This window comes from Pan paniscus, chromosome 1 (assembly GCF_029289425.2).
Source record: "Pan paniscus chromosome 1, NHGRI_mPanPan1-v2.0_pri, whole genome shotgun sequence".
In the NCBI taxonomy this organism is placed as follows: Eukaryota; Metazoa; Chordata; class Mammalia; order Primates; family Hominidae; genus Pan; species Pan paniscus.
Genome location: NC_073249.2, coordinates 178504517 through 178529334, shown reverse-complemented (window position 1 = coordinate 178529334; position 24818 = coordinate 178504517). Strand labels below are relative to the sequence as shown.

The following is a 24818-nucleotide window of genomic DNA, read 5'->3' as shown; positions in this document are numbered from 1 at the left end:
GAGAAAACTGAGCTCCAAGAAGCATAAATGACTTAAATAAGGTTATATAACTAGCTAGTAGAACCAAGGAAGAGTCTCATTCCAATGATTCATCTTTATTTGTTGATTTTGACATTTTTCTAAATCCCCAGGTTTTTTATGATTTAAAGAAAAAAATTAAAAAGTAAAAAGAAAAGCCTATTTATCTTTCATATTAACTCCAATAATTATTTCTAGATTTGTGGGAAATACAGAAAAAAAAAAAGGCTAAGAGAATAAACAACTGCACCTTTCTGCTCCTGTGAATGAGAAAAGACAACTATTAGTACTTAAAGGTTTTACTCTTTAAAAACAATACAGCATAAGCACTCATAGTAGTAGTTACAGCAACATGGACCACTCTTTACTCCTAGGGGATAGAAGATAATCAGACACTTAGCAAAGATGCTATTAGTATCTGGGAATTTGCCCCCAACTTTCAGAAAGACACTAAATTTAATCCATAGGAAAACATCTTTCAGAGTATTAGTTTCTAAAGTTTCCCTTTCAGCCCTACTTTTTGCAGCCTTTTTCACAGCCAATGGCAGATACAGGTGCAATAAGTAATTTCTGTGGTACTTATTCACTTGGGAGATTTTGGTGATAGTAAAACATTTTCTTTGAAAGTCATGTTTGTTCTTTTCACCAAACAGCAACTCTTAAAAGAATTTTCATTTATTTTCCCATGGAAAAACACTGAGGATATAATTTTTTTAAAAGAGCATTATTCAGTGTTGACCTTCAAAAGCTGATTGTAAAATACCTCATCATATAATCTACAGCCAGAGAGTAACTCAGCAATTGTGTAGTCCAGCATTTCTACAACCTAGGTATCCACATGTACCTTAGGATGACATTGGCAGGTAGTGTGAGGAGCTAGGGGAATGGGGGGTGGTGGCAAGAATAACAAATAGTGGTACATGCTAAATTTAGTTTAGAAAATTCTGGGTTAATTCGATAAATATTTAAGGAACATCAATTACATGCCAGGCTGTCTACTAGATGCAGAGTAAGACAGATTTATACCAGAATTTTCTTAAAGCCTCGAACAAGCTACTGTTCACAATGAGCACGGTGACCATATATCCTAATTTGCTGTAGACAGCCCCAGTTTACAGGCGCCATTCCAGCATTAATATCATCTCTTTTTACCTCTATAATCCTACATATGACTCTCTAAGAGGTGTGTGTGTGTGTGTGTGTGTGTGTGTGTGTGTGTGTGTGTGTGTGTGTGTGTGTGTAGCAAACAGATTTTCCTAAACTTAGATGGCCAATTACATACTTATATCTACATTCCTACGATTATCTCCTAAAACAGTGATCTTGGTCCACAGAACATAGTTTGGGGTCTACTACATTCTTATCATTTGATAGCTGAGGAAACAAAGGATCTGAGAATTAAATAGACTCAGCTAGAAAACGGCAGACATGGGATACTAAAGCCTAGGACTCCTGGCTCATAGAGATAGCTCTAATGCCCTTTCTGATATATCACAGACTGTGATACTAAAGCACCCTTAACATGATGTTAACAAGTTCTACTACAAAAATAAGTCAGCAAGTTTCACATTTTAATTTCATTTTAAAGGAAGTTCATTTTGTTCTTTTTCAATCATAACTGTAAAATTAATCAAAAACAGAGTCAATGAGAAAATATTATCTTTTAGGCAACTCTTCAAGACTATAAGCCCAGTTCACTTATTCCTACACTCTCCTTTCCCTCCCCTCACTCTCTATTAAATATAAAGTAGCTGATTTCTTTATATCTTTATAGTATCATTGGCTTCACAGGTGTGTGCTGGGGTGGGGGAGGAGAAGTTAATTCTATCCATCAATCAACAACATTTTCAGTGTCTACCACAAAGCGTTCTGCTATAATATTTTACTCGCATTGTGGTTCCAAGTGTTTTTTTTTTTAAAGTGAGGATACTATAATAGTGCCTTGGGCCATATGGTACTTACACAAATTCCAAGCAGTCAAATTACAATATAATTCCATTATTATTTTTAGGTTTCTATAAGCTTACTAACAGAGGCCATTTTCTGATTCTGGTTGCACCAAAAGGTATGGCCCTAGAAAAAAAATCATGCAAAGAATTTTATCTTTAAAAATTAGTTATTCAAATTTTTGATCATCCATGGCACTGATATTTCTAGCTAACTGCTATGCATTTTAAGCAACTTAGACAGTTCTTCCAGAGAAAGAGTGAATGATCATATAGTCTTTAAAAAGAAAGCCTATGAGCTAAGAAATATAATAGCCTGTTCTGAAAAAGGAAAAAGTAGAAAATGTTAGTGAAAACAGGGTTTAAACCCTTAGGAAATTCATTTCTGTATAGGATATCATTTTGTTCATCACCAAGAAAAGGTAGTCAATAGTAATTAAATCTTACACAGGCAAGATAACCAGTTAAGTAGATGAGAAGAAAATTGCAAGGTGAGTAAGGCAAAAAAAACATTTCTAGAAAGGAACTATTCTTGGATTTGCAGATGGAATATGAGGTGTACATGTAACAGAATATCCTTGTCACATATTGGAAGTTGTGATTGTGTGACAGAGCTCTAATGTTTGTAACACAGCAGACTCTTCTGTAATAATTATTTTAAAAGGCTTGCCTATGATAATTTACCATTTGAAGTAATGAACTTATTCAAGTATAACTATTGTACTTAGTTATAATCCCATTTTTTTAAAAAAAAGGAATACAGATATTGATCACATCAAACATTTTCATTGAGAAATTGACACGGACACTAATGAGGTTTATCATGGATGGTCTCAGAAGCTTTCCTGTGTATGTGAAGCAGAACTACAGGCCTTTTTGTATAAGTTCCTGTACATCTTGTCCATGCTGTTCTCAAAGATGGGTCGGTGGGATTTTCCCTTATAAGAGGCTGCCCTGTTGGACCAGTATTCACCGTCATCCAAATGGAAAGTGCCACGTGGCTGCTGACATGAGCTATAAAAAGGGATATAAAAGGTTCAAAACAATAATGAAACAAAATTAGAGATAGTACTATGTAAATCAAATATTTATTGAGTACTCTATGGCTATTTAATTCTCTGCTGGTGCTGTGAAAAATAAAACACAGTAAGGCCTGTGCTTTCAAAGAGGGACATTTTAAAAGGGGAGGCAGAAGTATCTGTGTAAAACTGTTATAAAACAGTAAAATGAAAATTTTGTGTTAGAGTGAAAAAGGAATTCAGAGAACAGACACAGGTACAGCATAATAAAAGCAGAACATAATAAAAGCAGTTCTTATACTGGCCTGGTATGGCCAGTATAAGAATGCACAGCCCAAGGCACAGTGGCTCACGCCTATAATCCCAGCACTTTGGGAGGCTGAGACGAGCAAATCACCTGAGGTCGGGAGTTCGAGACTAGCCAGACCAACATGGAGAAACCCCATATCTACTAAAAAATACAAAATTAGCTGAGCATGGTGGCGCTTGCCTATAATCCCAGCTACTCGGGAGGCTGAGGCAGGAGAATCACTTGAAACCGGGAGGCAGAGGTTGCAGTGAGCTGAGATCACGCCATTGCACCCCAGCCTGGACAACAAGAGCAAAACTCCGTCTCAAAAAAAAAAAAAAAAAAAAAAAAAGAATGCATAGTTGCTAAAAGTCAGGCATACCTGAAACTGAATTCCAGCTCAGTCCTTTACAAGCTGTGAGACCTTGGGCAATTTATTTAACTATCCAGAGTCTCAACTTCCTTAACTTTAGTTTTACAGGATTGTTTTAAAATTTAAACACAGACGTTATTAAATATGAGACACTAAACCAGGTACTTTATATCTATTTATGAATACATTTTACAACACATAGAAGTTGGTAGATATAGAAATTAAGACTCAGTGAAGTTAAGTGACTTGCCTAAGACTGCTCAGCTAGTAAGTGGCAAAATGAAAAAGACAACGTGTGTGCTCTAAGACCCTTTCTACTATGCCATGCTGCTATTGCCCTCAAGGAGTAGAAAATTAGGCTAACTGTGAACATTTGTGGAAAATGGAAACAAGGCAGAAGAGTTTGAAGTGAAAGGATCAACTGTAGTTTTGAGGGTCTTAAGGAAAAAAGAAGGTGGGAGAGAGAGCGAGCGCATGCAAGAGAGCACGCATGTAAGTGAGAGGAAGCCCATAGGAAGCTAATGAAATAGACTAAGACTGGGCTAGCTGTGATGAAGATAGAAAAGAAAAGGTAACTCTTTCTTAAGGATTAATAGCACTTTTTATGTTATCAGTGTTATAATTTTACTAACATAAATTCCGGAATTACATTTTTTATGGATAAAATGTTGAGTTTATTTTCTTATATAAATAATTTACCTTCTTCAAGGTCAATGAAATACTTTTTATAGATTAGACCTTCCAGGCCTGTTAGAGATTGTAAAGTTTCTTCCCAGATACACACAACCTACAAACCAAGATTATACTATGAACAAATACAAAACCTGAACAGACCAATAATGAATAACAATATTGAAACAGTAATAAAAAGTCTCCTATAAAAGAAAAGCCCTGGATCTCTGGCTTCACTGCTGAATTTTACCAAATATTTAAAGAAGAACTAATAAGAAGTCTACTCAAAATATTACAAAAAATTAAAGATATGAGAAAACCCATTTTATAAGACTAGCATTACCCTGGTACCAAAACCAGACAAAAACAACAACAAAAATAAACTACAGGCTAATATTCCTGATGAACAGACGCAAAAATCCTCAACAGAATATTAGAAAATTGAATTCAAAAACACATGAAAAAGATCATTCACCATGATCAAATGGTATTCATTCCAGGGATGCAAGGATGGTTCATCATGGGCAAATCAATAAATGTGATACATAATATCAACAGAATTAAAACAAAAAAAAAGTATAATCATTTCAATGGGTGCTGAAAAAGCATTCAATACAATTCAACATCCACTCATAATAAAACCCCTCCATAAACTGGGCATGGAAGGAACATATCTCAAAATGATAAGGGCCATATACAACAAACTCACAGCTAATATTATACTGAATGGGAAAAATATCTGAAACAGGACAAAGATGCCCACTTTCGCCACTTATATTCAACATAGTAATGGAAGTCCTAGCCAGAGCAATTAGGCAAATGAAAGAAATAAAGGGGATCCAAACTGAAAAAGAAGAAGTTAAATTATTCCCTTCCATAGAAAACATGATGTTATATTTAGAAAAACATAAAGACTCCACCAAAAAATTAAAATGAATAAACACATTTATAGTAAGGTTGCAAAATAAAAAATTAACATGCAATAATCAACATTTCTATATTCCAACAGTAAACAATCTGCAACAGAGATCAAGAAAGCAATCCCATTTCCAATACTAAAAGAAAAAAAAAAAAACCAGAAAAGTGAAAGACTGCTATGACAAAAACTATAAAACACTGATGAAAGAAACTGGAGAACACAAGAAAATGGAAAGATATTCCATGTTCATGGATTGAAAGAATCAATATTGTTAAAATGCCTATACTACCCAAAGCAATCTAGTCAATGCAATCTCTATCAAAACACTAATGACATTCTACACAGCAATAATAACAAAAAAATCCTAAAATTTATTTGGAACCACACACACACACAAAAAAAAAACTAGAATAGCCAAAGCAATCCTGAGCAAAAAGAACGAAGTTGGAGGCATCACATAACCTGACTTGAAATTAAACTGTGACGTTATAGTAACCAAAATAGCATAGTACTGGAATAATGACAGACGAATAGACTAATGGAACAGAATAGAGAATGAAGAAATAAATCCACACATTTACAGTAAACTCATTTTTTACAAAGGCACCAAGCACATACATTGGGGAAAGGACAGTCTATTCAATAAATGGTACTGGGAAAACTGGATATTCATAGGCAAAAAAATAAAAATAATGCCTATATCTCACCGTATACAAACATCGAACTAAAATGGATTAAATACTTAAATGTGAGACCTGAAAGGATGAAACTATTGAAGAAAATATTGGGAAAATGCTTTAGGATATTGATCTAGGCAAAGATTACTTGAGTAACATCCAGTTTCCAGTAATTCATTTTTCATGTATATGGGTCATACTTTCTTCTTTACATGTCTCAAAGTTTTTGTAGAAAACAAAGTTTTAGATCTAGTTGAGATTGCAGAAACTCTGGATTCTTTCCGATTCTTTGTTCAATGATTTGCCTGGACTGATATTGTGAACTGTTTCTTCACACTGTCCAATTCCTTGTGTCTCTTGTTTCTTTATTTTTTTAATTGTTGCTATTTTATTTTTATAGATTTAGAGGGTGCAAGGGCAGTTTTCTTACATGGATATATTACATAATGGCGAATCTGGGCTTTCAGCTTTTAGTGTACTCATGGTTCAATAGTGAACACTAACCAACAGGTATTTTTTCAACCCCATCCCGCCTTTTAGAATCTCCACACCTTCCCACCTTTTAGAATCTCCAGTGTTTATTATACCTCTCTGTATGTCCATGTGTACCCATTGTTTAGCTCCTATTTACAATGAGAACATGTGGTACTTGTCTTGGCTTCTCAGGGGCTACCCCGGAGTTAGCATAGCTTAGTGGCCAGCAAATGACTAGTCAGAGCCAGTAAGCCTATAAGGCTTCCATATTTTGCCAATGGATCTGTATGTGGCTTTGGTAATATAGTCAAAGTTTATCTAGTTTATAATTCTGCCCTGGATTTTACTTTCTGCCTTCACAAGGCTTCACATTCAGCCATAAATTAGTGGCTCATTAGGGCCTTCACCAATATCTCTCATGCATATGTACAGCCTTATGCATAAACATAATCTTCTACCCAACCAGGAATAAGTAGAACTTTATCAAGGCCAGCCAACTGTGGCTATCTTCTCTCAGGATCTTTACTGTCTGCCCCAACCAGTATTAAAACTTCAGGCCTCCTCTGCTTGTTTGCCAAGTAGTATTAAAACTTCAGTCCTCCCTTGCTTGTTTGCCAACAAACCATTATTGTTTCTGTTAATGGAATTTCCCATGCTCTGCTCCATATAGTTAGTTATTTCTGGGAGCAAAGCTGCCAGTATTTCAATGACTTCCCTAGTAGAACTTTTGTGCCATGGAGCTGGGGAGTGGTAGATGGGGATGGAACCTCCAGGTTATAATGTCACAGACTCTAACTGTTCTTACTGATATTCAGTAAATTTTTAAAGTTAATTTTTAAATCGATACATAATAATTGTACACATTCCTAAGGTACATATGATATTTTGATGCCTGCATACAATGTGCAGTGAATCAAATCATGGTAATTGGGATATCACCTCAAACATTTATCACTTCTTTGTATTGGAAACATTCCAAATCTTTCTTCTAGCTATTGTGAAATATACAACAAATTTTTGTTAACTATGGTCACTCTACTGGGCTATCAAACTCTAGAACTTAACCCTTCTTCATAACTGTATTTTTCTACTCATTAACCAACCTCTCTTCACCCTCTATTCCCTCCTCCCCTTCCCAGTCCCTGGTAATCACCATTCTACTCTCCACTTCCATGAGATCAACTTTTTTAGCTGCCACAGATGAGTGAGAACATGCAATATTTGTCTTTCTGTGCCTGGCTTATTTCACTTAACATGATGTCCTCTAGTTCCATCCATGTTGTTGCTAATGAAAAGATTTCATTTTTTATAGCTGAATAATATTCCATTGTGTATATTTTCCACATCTGCTTTACCCGTTCATCCACTGATGGGCACTTAGGTTGATTTCATAGTTTTGTTATTGTGAATAATGCTACAATAAATATGGGAGTGCTGATATTTCTTCAATATGCTGATTTCCTTTCTTTTAGGTAGTATAACCAGTAGATTTTCTTGATAAATGCTTCTCAATTTGTTATATGCTTTTGGTCAATTCCAAGAGTTCTTAAATTGTTTTTGACAATTCTGTTCCGTTTGTTTCTTTGGGGGAAGAGGATTTGCTGAGCTCCTCACTCAGTCATTCCAGAGGTTCATGCGAACTTCTTCATGATGCCTGTGTCAAACGGCATCTGTAGAGGATTGATAGTAAGTCAAGACTGCAAACTCTCTCTTGACTTCTGCTGACAGAAACCTCAAGGCTGGCAAGGAGGTTGATTACTTTGAGTGTAGTTCCTCTAACCTTTGAGATGGAAAGCAGAACGGGAGGACTTCTTGGCCTAGTACATAATATTACTTGAGGATAAAATTAAAATAATATCCTAATCATTTCAATAGCTTCTGGAGCTAATATCAAAGATACTCTTCTGAAAGGTCTTGAAGGACTGACCACTTCATCCAATTGATTCAAGTATATATATAAGAGAAGCAGCAAAGATTATAAAGTGATCTCAAAAATGTGTAAGCAGAACTTTTCTGACACTCGGCTTAACTCTCATTTGAGAGGTACCAAATTGTTCAGGGTGATCAAAAGCTTAATCAATAACATTGCTTGGTAGCTGAAAAAAGAACCAATATTGGGGTTTACGGCAAACGTTAAATTGACAGCAGCACTTCTGAAAATGTAGTATTTATCTACCTACATTAGAATTACCCATGATATCCCATTTTTTATTTTATTGTATTTATTTTGTAGAGACAGGGTCTTGCTATGTTGCCCAGGCTATTCTCAAACTCTTGGCCTCAAGTGATCCTCCGATGGGGGCCTCCCAAAGCACTGGGATTACAGGCGTGAGCCATTGCACCTGGCCCCATGACATCTCTTAAAATACAGATTTCCACATCTTACTTATATATAAGAACCAGCATCTATGGGGGTAAAAAGTGGAAATCTATATTTTTTAAAAACAACTTAGATAATTTGAAAATAAGGCTCTTTCCTATATCAGTTCTTCTCACTTCTTGCCCAAATTAGAATTAATTATATGGGTTAAGCACCCAAAATCGGGATGCTAATCCATGTAACAATTTAGGGAATATGCCTTTAATGAAAAATAACAAATGGTAAAAAATACTCTTCCTCAGGGTGTGTACCTCTGAATCTTTCTTTTCTTCTTTGGATTGCTTCACCTTCAAATTTACCTATAATAAACTATTTAAAGAGAGGCCTAGGTTGCTTCTTGCTTGGGAGGCAATAACTTTGAGAAAGGAAGTCACACTCCCACTTATAGTCTGTGTAAGGGGCATAAGGAAAAGTCCTCACATGTTCATAGACGGTCTAGCCTAGCTTACCAGAGTAAAGATCAGAGATTTGAATGCAAAACCCAAGTTAGCAATTAAAAAATATTCCATTCTTTGGAGCTTTGTTTCTTATGTTTGTTCCTCAGGAATCTCAGGAAGGTGAAAGCTATATATTGCAGTAACTAGTGGTATAACATCCAAGAATTCAAAGAACTTTTGGCTGTATAAATCCAAAATTTACACTTTTTAATACTGCATTAAATTTATGTCAGTTGACACAGAGCTGTCAAAAATCTTGATGAAATTTGCTCATATAAACTTGTACAAATGTTATTATTAACATTCCTCAAATTTTAGGCGAGAATAGAATTTGCTCTTACAGAATTTGATCTCAAATTATTAAAAAAGGTTGGTTCATGGTCTAAAATTATAAGAACTATTTTTTATATTAAAATAAATACACATTCTGAAGTATGTGAGTTTTCAGGGCAGACAAATCTTAAGTAGGATGAAGGGCATCACCAATAATTGACTATATTTGTTTTTACAGATAAGTTTCAGTAATGCAAACATTAAAATTTTAATAGGAATTTACAGTTAAAAATAAATACTAATTATCCTTTTGAGTCTAAATTTCCCACAAATTCAGCATATTATAAAACAGTTATTTTTATCAGAACTATGAGAAGGATATACATATATTTCATTCATACCTATACTCGGGGTCACTGTCATAGGCAGAGTCTCTACATAAAAGACTTCTTTTCAGTTCCAGTTCATCATCTTTCTCTAGGTCTCTCTCATCCTGAAAAATTTTAAAGATTTCCATTAACTCACTGTCTCATTGTCCCCAAAATGATGCATATGTTTCTTCATAAAATGCTCTTCCCCTCCCCTTATAAATTTTAATTCATAAGAAAGGGAATTAAATGCTAGTGTTTCTTTGGGGGGGGAAAGGTTAAGTGAGGATTTACTATCCTTTTCAACAAAACAATACAGTTTTATTATAGTTTTTGCTAATATTGCTTATCAAAGACTAGGTATCCAGTAGATACCTCTTGAATCCATAAAAATAGAGGAATGAATCCTGTGTCATGATATGTAAGTTAACATTATCTTATACATTGTTATATGAACTCAAGAGATTGTACCTGCATTTTGAGGACTAAGTATTTGAGAAAATTATGTAGATACAAGCATTCTAACATGCACCTATGACTTACAAAGGAAATGGCTTAGACTTATTAATCAAAAGCCAAAATGCAAAATCAAAAGCCAAAATAACAAGCCAGAAAAGGCAAAAATGAAAGGCAAGGTAATTGGAATGAAAATATATGGTTACCCCCACCTTGTATGGGCAGCCTGTTCTTAATTTCTAATAGACACATACAAGGACATAAGAAATAGTATTCTGAAGAGATGGCTTTGTTAACTATATCATTCACAGTTAAGTTCATATGTGTGGTAATGGTATATAATTTAATACCAAATATCTTTTTCAACTACTAGCCAATATCCTTGTGTTCCTTAGTCAAACAAGAAGAGAAATAAACAGAACTGATAACAAAAGAAACTAGTAAGCACAAATAAGGATTAGTATTAGTAAGGGGTTCATTCACTTTATGTAAGAAATCAGCTGAATGCACATTGTGAAGAAAAATGATTTTAAAAATTTGCTGATGGCATGAAACTAGGAAGAGAGCATTATGTGTAAACATGTGTGCAATAAATGATAGAGCTTGTTTAAAAATCACAGAAAATATGCATACAAATTTAGAATTGTTATAGTTTCTCGGTTTTATCATTATGAAGTAGCCTTTATTTCTGTAACTGCTTTTTTTTCCCTTAACTTATTTGGTCTACTATTCATATAGATACAACCACTTTCTTTTAGTTAGTGCTTTAATGGTATATATTTGTCCTTTTATTTTCAGCCATTCCTTACTATTAGATCTTTTTCTTGAATGGCATATTATTGGATGTTCCTTATTTTTACCTATTCCGAGAAGTCAATGCAGTGGAGCATTTACTGTATTATCAAAGAAAATGTAATTGCCTGTAGTGAGTGTGAAAGACTTCGCAAAGAAACGAAATAAAAAGGATAGCTGTCTTAAAGGGAGTAAAAATACAACTACTAAAACTATTCCTGTGGAGTGATGATGCCCATCTAGATCAAGGATATCATATAGGGGTATTCAGACCTGAGAAACAAAAAGGAACAGATTAGCTTAAAAGTTATTCCTTTCAAATTTTCAGACTATATTTTGTGATATTTTATATATATATAATTATATATTTGTTTATATATAATCATATACATTTATATTCATATATATATAACTTGCCCTTTGAAAAAATAATCTATACAAGGACCCATCTTTTGTAAGAGTCCTTGTATAGATTATTTTTTCAAAGGACAAGTTATTCACAAACAAGGAGGCAACAAGGATCACATCTTATTATAAGCTATTAACTATGTATTGGTCTTTCTTGCTTTGTTGCACATCTTGTAATTTTGTGTTGACATGTGGAAATTTTAAGTAATATGATGTGACATATCTGGAAGGAATATTTCCTTATTTATCTTCTGTCTGTCCTATCCACTGGTGAATATGGGATACTGAGGTCTCTATTATATTGCATATCTATTTCTTCTTTCTATTCTATCAGTTTTTCCTTATATTTTTGGGATCTCTTTAAAGTGCATATATATTTGTAATGGTCATATCTTCCTGATGGTTTGGCCCTGTTGCCGTTATAAAACATTTTTATTTGTCTTTAGTATTAGTAAGAAAAAAAATTCTCTTAAAGTCTATTTGTCCAATATTTGTGTAGCCACTGCAATTCTCTTATGCTGAATGCTATGCTTTTGTTTTCTTTTACACTGAACTTATTTGTGCCTTTGAATCTAAAGTGCATCTCTTGTAGACAGAATATAGTATAATCACGATTTTTATCCAGTCTCCAAAATTCTAGCTCCTAATTGGAGTGTTTAATATTTTAAATATCATGAACCACCTATAGGTATGTTTACATACCTATATGATTTACATTTGCCATTTTGCTATTTTCTATGTCTTTTTTCACTTCTCCATCGTTGCCTTCTTTTGTGTTACATATTTTCCAGGGTTCATTTTTAATTCCCTATACACTATATTTTTGAGACATTTTCTTACTACTTTCCATGAGGATTACAAATAACATCTTAATACAGAAGAATCTAAGTTTAGATGATATCAACTTAATTTCAACGGGATATGGAAACTTTGCTCTTACATGTTTACAATCCCTCCCCTTTTAATTGCTATTTTTACATAAATTACATCTTTATATAATATGTTCCTACCAACAAATATTTATAATTATTGTTTTGTGAGGTCATCTCTTAAATCAGATATAAGAACTAAAGAGTTACTGGCAAAAACTGTATTTAGCCTATCTTTTATATTTACCTAGTTACCATTATCATTGCTCTTTATTTCTTCATGTGAATCTGAGCTACTGTCTAGTGTCCTTTCACTTCATCCTGAAGAGCTCCTTTTAGTATTTCTTGTAGTGCAGATCTGCTAGTGATAAACTTGGTTTTATTTGAGAATGCTAATTTATTCCATATTTTTGAAAGACAGTTTTGCTGGATATTCATGGTTGAGAGTTCTTTTCTTTTCAGTACATTGAATATATCATTACACTGCCTTTTGGACTCCACAGTTTCTGATTTAAACCAGTTTTAAATCTTATTGAGGAACACATTTATGTGATGAATTCCTTCTCCCTTGCTGCTTTTAAGATTCTCTTTTTGACTTTGGCTTTTTTCAAAACACTTTTTTTCTAGATATAGGGTCTAACTCTGTCACCCAGGCTGAAATGCAGTGGTGAAATCATAGCTCACTGTAGCCTTGAACTCCTGGGCTCAAGTGATTCTCCCATTTCAACCTTCTGAATATTAGGGATTACAGGTACTTGCCACAATGCCAGGCTTATCTTTGGCTTCAGACTTACGGTTTATAATGAGTCTCAAGTGTGGATCTATTTGAGTTTATCCTACTTAAGAGTTTATTGAGCTCCTTAGATAATAATTTTCTTCAATTTGGCAAGGACCATTATTTCTCCAAATATTCCTTCTGTCCCTTCCTTTCTCCCTCTTTTTCTGGAATTCTTATTACAGTATGTTGGCATGCTTAATGGTATCCCACAAATCCATATGTGTTCATTACTTTTATTCTTCTTTCTGTTCCTCACACTGAATTATCTCATTTGACTTGTCTTCAAGTCCAATAATATTTTCTTCTGCCTGATCGTAGGGTGCCAATGAGTCCTTCTAATAAATTTTTCATTTCTGGAGATTTTCATTTCAAAAACTTTTCATTTCTGAATATGTACTTGTCAACTTCAGAATTTCTATTTGGTTACTTAAAAAATAGTTTATAACTTTTGATTGAAATTTTATATTTTATCAGACATAATTCTAACACTTTATTTCTTTATAAATGCTTTCTTTTGGTTCTTTGAATAACTATATTTAACATAACTGATTTATGGTCTTTGTTTAGTGAGTCCAATGTGTAGAATCCTCAAGGACAGTTTCTATTCATTGTTTTCTCCATTTCCACTGTTTATTGTTGTTGTTTATTCTAGTTATTAGCATAGTGATTTTCTGACTTAGTTCTGCAAAGTCAACATTCCTTTTTGTGGGTGATCACTGATATCTCTATTCTGTTAGCTGAGTCATCAAGTAATGATTGGACAGACATTTCTATAAATGCTTAGAACCATTAAGTCTCCCAGTGTTTGCTGAGCAGCTCTGTATGTTGAGAGTACACTTTCAACACTTAGCCTAAGCCGTAACTGATTGTTTATGCAGAGCCTTAAGGTAGGCTGGAATTGAAAGCTAAGGGCCTTCTTGTCTTTTCTAATCAAGTACATAGCCTTGGACATATGCACAGTCCTACAAATATGAGTGGTATTCTAAAATCCCAGGAATGTGTGGTAGCTTTTCAAAGCCCCCTATGCACACATTCAGCTTTTTCTTTGAAGGTTTTTGATTGGTCTATTGTTTAATTCAATGGCTATCCACCATTTCAGTTGGCAATGAGGTTTAACAATTGCCTGTAATTATTTCTTTTAAAAATGCCCTCCAGGGCAAAGATTTTGCACTGGGAAAGCTCTCACTCAAAGTGGGGTCTTCCAGGCAATCTCCAGCAAGTCAAGTAATTAGAATTCTCTGGGAATGGTCTTTGAAGAAATCCTAACTTTATTTTACCTCTGACAGTGCCTGCCAAAATTTTGGTTTTCACTGAGATTGTGGCATGTTGGTTATCAAGCCTACTATGCAGCTAGAAAGCAGGAGATGGGACTCGGTCAAGTTAAAATGCCAGAAAACTTACTGTCCCTACCAATATTTAGCTGTTTTTCATGTTGAAGCATTTGCTTGAGTTTCTAGAGATAAAGTGTATGAACTTGTGAGAGCCCCCTAGGACTCTGGCCCCAAGGAGTTTTTTACTCTCATGCTGTATTTGTCAGGATTCTCTAGAGAAAACAGAACCAACAGGATGTGTGTACAGTTCAAAGACAGCAATATTTGATTTTTCAGCAATGAACAGAACAATCAGGCAGAAGATCAACCAGTAAATGGAAGACCTAAACAACAATATAAATCAACCAGACCCAACAACATCTATAGAACATTCCACCCAATGATAGCAAAATACATATTCTTTTCAAGTGCATATGAAAAATTCTCGAAGAATGTTAGGCTATAAAACAAGTTTCAATAAATTTGAAAGAACTGAAATCATACAAAATATGTTAACTGGCCACAATAACATGAAATTAGAGAATAATAGCAGAAGAAAATTTGGGTAATTAATAAATATGTAGAAATCAAACAATACACTACTAAATGATCAGTAGGTCAAATAAAACAGCACAAGGGACACTAGAAAATACTTCAAGATAAATTTAAAATATAACAAAACATATAAAACTTAATTATGAAAATGAGGCAGTGCTTCCAGAGGAACATGGCTATAAACACCTACATGAAAAAAGAAGACCTCAAATCAATAACCCAAAGGTTTTACTTCAAAAACCAGAAAAAGAACATCAAACCAAATCCAAAACAAGTAAAATACAAACATTAGAATGGAAATAAATGAGATCAAAAATAGAAAACTGGGTAAAACCAATGAAAACCAAAGTTGCTTCTTTGAAATCATAAAACATTTGACAATGTTTTAGTTAGACCAAGGCTATAATTACTAACATCAGGAATGAAAAATGGGACATTACTAGAGATCTTACAGAAATAAAAAGGATAATAAGGAAATGCATGAAATAACTGTAAACCAAAATAATTATAGAATTGTCTAGAATGGTATCTATAAATAAAAGAACAAATTACTAGAAAGATAAAAACTACTTAAACAGATCCAAGAAGAAACAGGAAATCTGAATACACCTATAATAAAGAAAGAGAGTGAATTAGTAATCAAAAAAATTTAAATTAAAAAAACTTAGGGAGCCAAGATAGCTGAATAGGAACACCTCCAGTCTACAGCTCCCAACGTGAGTGACACAGAAGACAAATGATTTCTGCATTTCCAACTGAGGTACCAGGTTCATCTCACTAGGGACTGTCGGACAGTGGGTGCAGGACAGTGGGTGCAGTGCACCGAGCGTGAGCCGAAGCACGGCAAGGCATCACCTCCCCCGGGAAGTACAAGGGGTCAGGGAATTCCCTTTCCTAGCCAAGGAAAAGGGTGACAGATGGTACCTGGAAATTTGGGTCACTCCCACCCTAATACTGTGCTTTTCCAATGGTCTTAGCAAACGGCACACCAGGAGATGGTATCCCGCGCTTGGCTTGGAGGGTCCTACGCCCACGGAGCCTCACTCATTGCTACCACAGCAGTCTGAGATAAAACTGCAAGGTGGCAGCGAGGCTGGCGGAGAGGCGCCCATTGCCCAGGCTTGAGTAGGTAAACAAAGCGGCCAGGAAGCTCAAACTCGGTGGAGCCCACCACAGCTCAAGGAGGCCTGCCTCCCACTGTAGACTCCACCTCTGGGGGCAGGGAATAGCCAAACAAAAGGCAGCAGAAACCTCTGCAGACTTAAATGTCCTTGTCTGACATCTTTGAAGAGAGTAGTGGTTCTCCCAGCATGCAGCTGGAGATAAGAGAACGGACAGACTACCTCCTCAAGTGGGTCCCTGACACCCGAGTAGCCTAACTGGGAGGCACCCCCCAGTAGGGGCAGACTGACTAATCTGAGACAAAACTTCCAGAGGAAAGATCAGGCAGCAACATTTGCTGTTCACCAAGATCTGCTGTTCTGCAGTCTCCACTGCTGATACCCAGGCAAATAGGGTCTGGAATGGACCTCCAGCAAATTCCAACAGACCTGCAGCTGAGGGTCCTCACTGCTAGAAGGAAAACTAACAAAAAGAAAGGACACCCAAACCAAAAACCCATCTGTACGTCACCATCATCAAAGACCAAAGGCAGATACAACCACAAAGATGGGGAAAAAACAGAGCAGAAAAACTGAAAATTCTAAAAATCAGAGCACCTCTCCTCCTCCAAAGGAATGCAGCTTCTCACCAGCAACGGAACAAAGTGGGATGGAGAATGAATTTGACGAGTTGAGAGAAGAAGGCTTCAGATGATCAAACTACTCCAAGCTAAAGGAGGAAGTTAGAACCCATGGCAAAGAAGTTAAAAACCTTGAAAAAAGATTAGACGAATGGCTAACTACAATAACCAATGCAGAGAAGTCCTTAAAGGACCTGATGGAGCTGAAAACCAGGGCAAGACACAAATGTGACGAATGCACAAGCCTCAGTAGCTGATTCAATCAACTGTAAGAAAGGGCATCAACGATGGAAGATCAAATGAATGACATGAAGCGAGAAGTTTAGAGAAAAAATAAATAAAAAGAAACTAACAAAGCCTCCAAGAAATATGGGACTATGTGAAAAGACCAAAGCTATGTCTGATTGGTGTACCTGAAAGTGACGGGGAGAATGGAACCAAGTTGGAAAACACTCCACAGGATATTTTCCAGGAGAACTTCCCCAGTCTAGCAATGCAGGCCGACATTCTAATTCAGGAAATACAGAGAACGCCACAAAGATACTCCTCGAGAAGAGCAACTCCAAGACACATAATTGTCAGATTCACCAAAGTTTAAATGAAGGCAAAAATGTTAAGGGCAGCCAGAGAGAAAGGTCGGGTTACCCACACAGGGAGGCCCATCAGACTAACAGCTGATCTCTTGGCAGAAACTCTACAAGCCAGAAGAGACTGGGGGCCAATATTCAACATTCTTAAAGAAAACAATTTTCAACCCAGAATTTCATATCCAGCCAAACTAAGCTTCATAAGTGAAGGAGAAATAAAATCCTTTACAGACAAGCAAATGCTGAGAGATTTTGGCACCACCAGGCCTGCCCTAAAAGAGCTCCTGAAGGAAGCATTAAACATGGAAAGGAACAACTGGTACCAGCCACTGCAAAAACATGCCAAATTGTAAAGACCATCGAGGCTAGGAAGAAACTGCATCAACTAACGAGCAAAATAACCAGATAACATCATAATGACAGGATCAAATTCACATATAACCATATTACCATTAAATGTAAATGGGCTAAATACTCCAATTAAAAGACACAGATTGGCAAACTGGATAAAGAGTCAAGACCCATCAGTGTGCTGTACTCAGGAGACCCATCTCATGTGCAGAGACACACATAGGCTCAAAACAAAGGGATGGAGGAAGATCAAGCAAATGGAAAACAAAAAAAGGCAGGGGTTGCAATCCCAGTCTCTGATAAAACAGACTTTAAACCAGCAAAGATCAAAAGAGACAAAGAAAGCCCATTACATAATGGTAAAGGGATCAATTCAACAAGAAGAGCTAACTATCCTAAATACATATGCACCCAATACATGAGCATCGAGATTCATAAAGCAAGTCCTTAGAGACCTACAAAGAGACTTAGACTCCCACACAATAATAATGGGAGACTTTGACACCCCACTGTCAACATTAGACAGATCAACGAGACACAAAGTTAACAAGGATATCCAGGAATTGAACTCAGCTCTGCACCAACCGGACCTAATAGACATCTACAGAACTCTCCACCCTGAATCAACAGAATATACATTCTTTTCAGCACCACACCACACCTATTCCAAAACTGACCACATACTTGGAAGTAAAGCACTCCTCAGCAAATGTAAAAGAACAGAAATTATAACAAACTGTCTCTCAGACCACAGTGCAATCAAACTAGAACTCAGGATTAAGAAACTCACTCAAAACCACTCAACTACATGGAAACTGAACAACCTGCTCCTGAATGACTACTGGGTACATAATGAAATGAAGGCAGAAATAAAGATGTTCTTTGAAACCAATAAGAACAAAGACACTACATACCAGAATCTCTGGGACACATTTAAAGCACTGTGTAGAGGGAAATTTATAGCACTAAATGCCCACAAGAGAAAGCAGGAAAGATCTAAAATTGACACCCTAACATCACAATTAAAAGAACTACAGAAGCAAGAGCAAAAACATTCAAAAGCTGGCAGAAGACAAGAAATAACTAAGATCAGAGCAGAACTGAAGGAGAAAGAGACACAAAAGACCCTTCAAAAAATCAATGAATCCAGGAGCTGGTTTTTTGAAAAGATCAACAAAATTGATAGACCGCTAGCAACACTAATAAAGAAGAAAAGAGAGAAGAATCAAATAAACGCAATAAAAAATGATAAAGGGGATATCACCACCGATCCAACAGAAATACAAACTACCAACAGAGAATACTATAAACACCTCTATGCAAATAAACTAGAAAATCTAGAATTAATGGATAAATTCCTCGACACATACACCCTCCCAAGACTAAACCAGGAAGAAGCTGAATCTCTGAATAGACCAATAACAGGCTCTGAAATTGAGGCAATAATTAATAGCTTACCAACCAAAAAAAGCCCAGGACCAGACGGATTCACAGCCGAATTCTACCAGAGGTACAAGGAGGAGCTGGTACCATTCCTTCTGAAATTATTCCAATCAACAGAAAAAGAGGGAATCCTCCCTAACTCATTTTATGAGGCCAGCATCATCCTGATACCAAAGCCTGGCAGAGACATAATAAAAAAGAGAATTTTAGACCAATATCCCTGATGAACATAGATGCAAAAATCCTCAATAAAATACAGGCAAACTGAATCCAGCAACACATCAAAAAGCTTATCCATCATGATCAAGTGGGCTTCATCCCTGGGATGCAAGCCTGGTTCAACATACACAAATCAATAAACATAATCCAACATATAAACAGAACCAAAGACAAACACCACATGATTATCTCAATAGATGCAAAAAAGGCCTGTGACAAAATTCAACAACCTTCATGCTAAAAACTCTCAATAAATTAGGTATTGATGGGATGTATCTCAAAACAATAAGAGCTATCTATGACAAACCCACAGCCAATATCATACTGAATGGGCAAAAACTGGAAGCATTCCCTTTGAAAACTGGCACAAGACAGGGATGCCCTCTCTCACCACTCCTATTCAACATAGTGTTGGAAGTTCTGGCCACGGCAATCAGGAAGGAGAAGGAAATAAAGGGTATTCAATTAGGAAAAGAGGAAGTCAAATTGTCCCTGTTTGCAGCTGACATGATTGTATATCTAGAAAACCCCATCATCTCAGCCCAAAATCTCCTTAAGCTGATAAGCAACGTCAGCAAAGTTTCAGGATACAAAATCAATGTGAAAAAATCACAAGGATTCTTATATACCAAGAACAAACAGAGAGCCAAATCATGAGTGAACTCCCATTCACAATTGCTTCAAAGAGAATAAAATACTTGGAAACCGATTTAAAAGGGATGTGAAGGGCCTCTTCAAGGAGAACTACAAACCACTGCTCAAGGAAATAAAAGATACAAACAAATGGAAGAACATTCCATGCTCACGGGTAGGAAGAATCAATATCATGAAAATGGCCATACTGCCCAAGGTAATTTACACATTCAATGCCAACCCCATCAAGCTACCAGTGACTTTCTTCATAGAATTGGAAAAAACTATTTTAAAGTTCATATGGAAACAAAAAGGAGCCCGCATTACCAAGTCAATTCTAAGCCAAAAGAACAAAGCTGGAGGCATCACGCTACCTGACTTCAAACTATACTACAAGGCTACAGTAACCAAAACAGCATGGTACTGGTACCAAAACAGAGATCTATAGACCAATGGAACAGAACAGAGCCCTCAGAAATAATGCCGCATATATACAACTATCTGATCTTTGACAAACGTGACAAAAACAAAAAATGGGGAAAGGATTCCCTATTTAATAAAGGGTGCTGGGAAAACTGGCTAGCCATATTTAGAGAGCTGAAACTGGATCCCTTCCTACACCTTATACAAAAATTAATTCAAGATGGATTAAAGACTTACTTGTTAGACCTAAAACCATAAAAACCCTAGAAGAAAACCTAGGCAATACCATTCAGGACATAGGCATGAGCAAGGACTTCATGTCTAAAACACCAAAAGCAGTGGCAACAAAAGCCAAAATTGACAAATGGGATCTAATTAAACTAAAGAGCTTCTGCACAGCAAAAGAAACTACCATCATAGTGAACAGGCAACCCACAGAATGGGAGAAAATTTTTGCAATCTACTCATCTGACAAAGGGCTAATATCCAGAATCTGCAATGAACTAAAACAAATTTACAAGAAAAAAACAACCCCAACAAAAAGTGTGCAAAGGATATGAACAGACACTTCTCAAAAGAAGACATTTATGCAGCCAACAGACACATGAAAAAATGCTCATCATCACTGGCCATCAGAGAAATGCAAAGCAAAACCACAATGAGATACCATCTCACACCAGTTAGAATGGCGATCATTAAAATGTCAGGAAACAACAGGTGCTGGAGAGGATGTGGAGAAATAGGAACACTTTTACACTGTTGGTGGGACTGTAAACTAGTTCAACGATTGTGGAAGTCAGTGTGGTGATTCCTCAGGGATCTACAACTAGAAATACCATTTGACCCAGCCATCCCATTACTGGGTATATACCCAAAGGATTATAAATCATGCTGTGATAAAGACACATGCACACATATGTTTATCGCGGCACTATTCACAATAGCAAGACTTGGAACCAACCCAAATGTCCAACAATGATAGACTGGATTAAGAAAATGTGGCACATATACACTGTGGAATACTATGCAGCCATAAAAAATGATGAGTTCATGTCCTTTGTAGGGACATGGATGAAGCTGGAAACCATCATTCTCAGCAAACTATTGCAAGGACAAAAAACCAAACACCGCATGTTCTCACTCATAGGTGGGAACTGAACAATGAGAACACATGGACACAGGAAGGGGAACATCACACACTGGGGCCTGTTGTGGGGTGGGAGGAGAGGGGAGGGGATAGCATTAGGAGATATACCTAATGTTAAATGATGAGTTAATGGGTGCAGCACACCAACATAGCACATGTATATATATGTAACAAACCCGCACGTTGTGCACACGTACCTTAAAACTTAAAGTAAAAAAAAAAAAAGAAAAAACTTAACACAAAGAAGAGCTCAAAAGCACATGGCTTCATGGTGTTATATATTTACGAAGAATGAACACCAAATCTTTACAATTTCTTCCCAAAAATTTAAGAGGAAGAACTCACCAACTCATTCTATAAGGTCTTTATTCCTTTGATACCAAAAGCAAAGATAACACAATTTTAAAAAACCCTGAAAACCAATACATTTTATGAATACAGATGCAAAATTTCTCAGTAAAATACTAGCAAGCCAAATCCAGCAAGACATAAAAAGAATTATACACCATAACCAAGTGGGAATTATCCAAACAATGCAAGGTTGACTCATATAAAATTCAATCAATGTAAAGTCATATTAACAGAATAAAGGACAAAATGATAGGATCATCTCAATAGATGCAGGGAAAGCATTTGACAAATACCAACAACATTCAACAAACTAGGAGTAGAAGGAAATTCCTCAAGATGGTAAATGCCATCTGTTAAAAACATATAGCTAATAGCATACTTATTTTTAAAGGAGTGAAATCTTCTAAGATCAGGAATAAAACAAGGATGGGCACTCTCCCCACTTCTATTCAGCAGTATATTGGGGGTGCTATCCAGAACAATTAGCCAAGAATATGACATAAGAGAAATCAAGATCAGAAAGGAAATAAAAATATTTCTATTTGCAGATAAGATGATTCTGTATTTTAAAAATTCCACACACATACACAAAATAACTATTAGAGCTAATAAGTTCAGCAAGATTTCAGGAGTTAAGATTAACATATGAAAATGCATTGTATTCCTAAACACTATCAATAAACAATCTGAAAATAAAATTAAGGAAACAATACCATGTAAAATAGCATCAAAAATAACAAAATACTTAGGAGTAAACTTGATTTTTTAATGGCTTAAAATGAACACTGAACTATAAAACATATTTCATATAAGATGACATAAATAAATTTTTAAAGTGCTATCTTCACAGATCAAAAGATATTTAAACAATTATTATTAAGAAAGCAATATCCTCCAAAATGATCTAGAGAGCTAACACAATTCCTATACAATTCCGGCCACAGTTTTCTTGCAAAAATTGAAAAGTTGATCCTAAAATTCATACAGAAATGCAAAGGACCTAGAATAGTTATTCTTGAAAAAGAAGAAAAGGTGGAAGACTAACAATTTCTGATATCAAAATTTACTACAAAAGCCATCACAATCAAAATAGTATGATAATAGCATAAGGACAGATATATAGATCAATGAAACAGAATTAAGAATCCAGAAATAAACCCATACATTTATAGTCAACTGATTTTTTTATAAAGATGCCAAGACAATTCAATGGGGGAGCAATCTTTTTAAGAAATGGTGCTGTGACAACCAGATTTCCACATGAAAAAGAATTTGGACTCTCTATCTCACACAAAATACAAAAATCAACTCAAAATTGATCAATGACCTAAATGTAAAGGCCAATACTGTAACACTCTTAGAAAACATAGGCATAAATTTTTATGTCCCTAGACTAAGCAACAATTTCTGAGATATCCTAAGCAAAAGTAACCAAAGAAAACATAGAAAAGTTGGATTTCATCAAAATTTAAAAAACTTTTATGCTTCAAAACACAGTATTAGGAAGGTGGAAGACAAACCACAAACATAAGAATATATTTGCAAACCTTATTATCTAAGATGGGACTTGTACTCAGAATATATAAAGAGCTCTCAAAATCCAGTAATAAGGCAGATAACTATAAGCAGCTAGTGAGCGCCTCTCTCATGGAGAGCAATCAAAATAGCAAGGAAATGCTAACACTTCAAGTAGATTGTCTAAGAGAGCACAATGAAATTCACCAGAGAAGCCATGAAAATCAAGGAAAGAAGACAGTGAAGTCAGGCAGCCCTCCAAGCAGGACTGGCGCAGAGCTAGGAAAGGTTCCCTAAAGCAGGAAAGGGATGACTAAATAAGAGATCCTCAGTATTCCACCCTTCCATCACAGAACATTGTAATCCTATTCACTGCAGAGCCCTGTTGACCCTGCACCCCTGCTCCAGCACCTCCAGACTAACACAGCGAGCCACCTGGAGATTGTGTACAGGCACTGCTCAAGCCCAGGTGGAATCCCACAGGCTTGTGATCCCTGAGCATCCCGGTGACAACTGCTGCACCCAACCAAGGAGGAAGGCCGGGCACTTTCACATGCCCCAAAGACAGATACCACATCCACAGTATGGAGAAGAGGGCAAACTATGCACTGTGCAACTTCCCACTTCCACTGCTCCCTGCAGAAAAAGGCACCCCTGCCTTAGTGTCATGCCCCCAGTGCAGCCACCCTTCCCCGCCTGTGGACTACCACTGCAGCTCAGCATTTCTCTGAGAGCCCAGTCCCCAGAGGCTGTTCATGAGCCCTTCGTCTCCTACAACAGTCACCACCATTGCTCAAATAGTCTCAAAAGGACAAATCTAAGAGATATTGGCCTTAAAGAGGAGGTAGAAAGAGATAGGGTAGAAAGTTTATTCAAAGGGATAATAACAGAGAACTTCCAAAGCCTAGATAAAGATATTGGTAATCAAGTACAAGAGGGTTATAGCACACCAAGAAGATTTAACCCAACTAAGACTACCTCAAGACATTTTACAATCCAACTGCCGAATACCAAAGATAAAGAAAAGATCCAAAAAGCAGCAAGAGAAAAACAAGTAACACACAAATGAACTCCAAATCATCCGGCAGCAAGCTGACTTCTCAGTGGAAACCTTACAGGCCAGGAAAGGGTAGCAACATGTATTTAAAGTGCTGAAGGAAAACCTTTTATTGTAGAATAGTATATCTGGCAAAAAGATCTTTCAAACATTAAGGAGAAATAAAGACTTTCCCAGACAAACAAGAGCTGAGGGACTTCGTCAACAGCAGACCTGTCCTATGAGAAATGCAAAAGGAAATTCTTCAATATGAAAGAAAAGGATGTTAATGAGCAATAACAAATCATCTGAAGGTATAAAACTTATTGGTAATAGTAAGCACACAGAAAAACACAGCA

General features: G+C 36.1%; 1 protein-coding gene across 13 annotated transcripts in view; it reads right to left on the bottom strand.

The window, feature by feature from the left end:
- Positions 1-24818, bottom strand: part of SPATA6 (spermatogenesis associated 6) — a 208876-nt gene that overhangs the window by 34520 nt on the left and 149538 nt on the right. For 8 of the 13 annotated variants that reach the window (XM_055093193.2, XM_014345239.4, XM_055093176.2 and 5 more), the window contains 2 exons: positions 9879-9970; positions 75-2978 (listed from right to left, as the gene is read on the bottom strand). In XM_055093193.2, coding sequence (XP_054949168.2) covers positions 2798-2978; positions 9879-9970 — 273 coding nt within the window. In that variant the 3' untranslated portion in view covers positions 75-2797. Of the gene's footprint in view, positions 1-74; positions 2979-9878; positions 9971-24818 lie in introns of those variants that run through there. The other 5 variants (XM_055093204.2, XM_063601222.1, XM_055093200.2 and 2 more) reach the window with 2 other exon arrangements.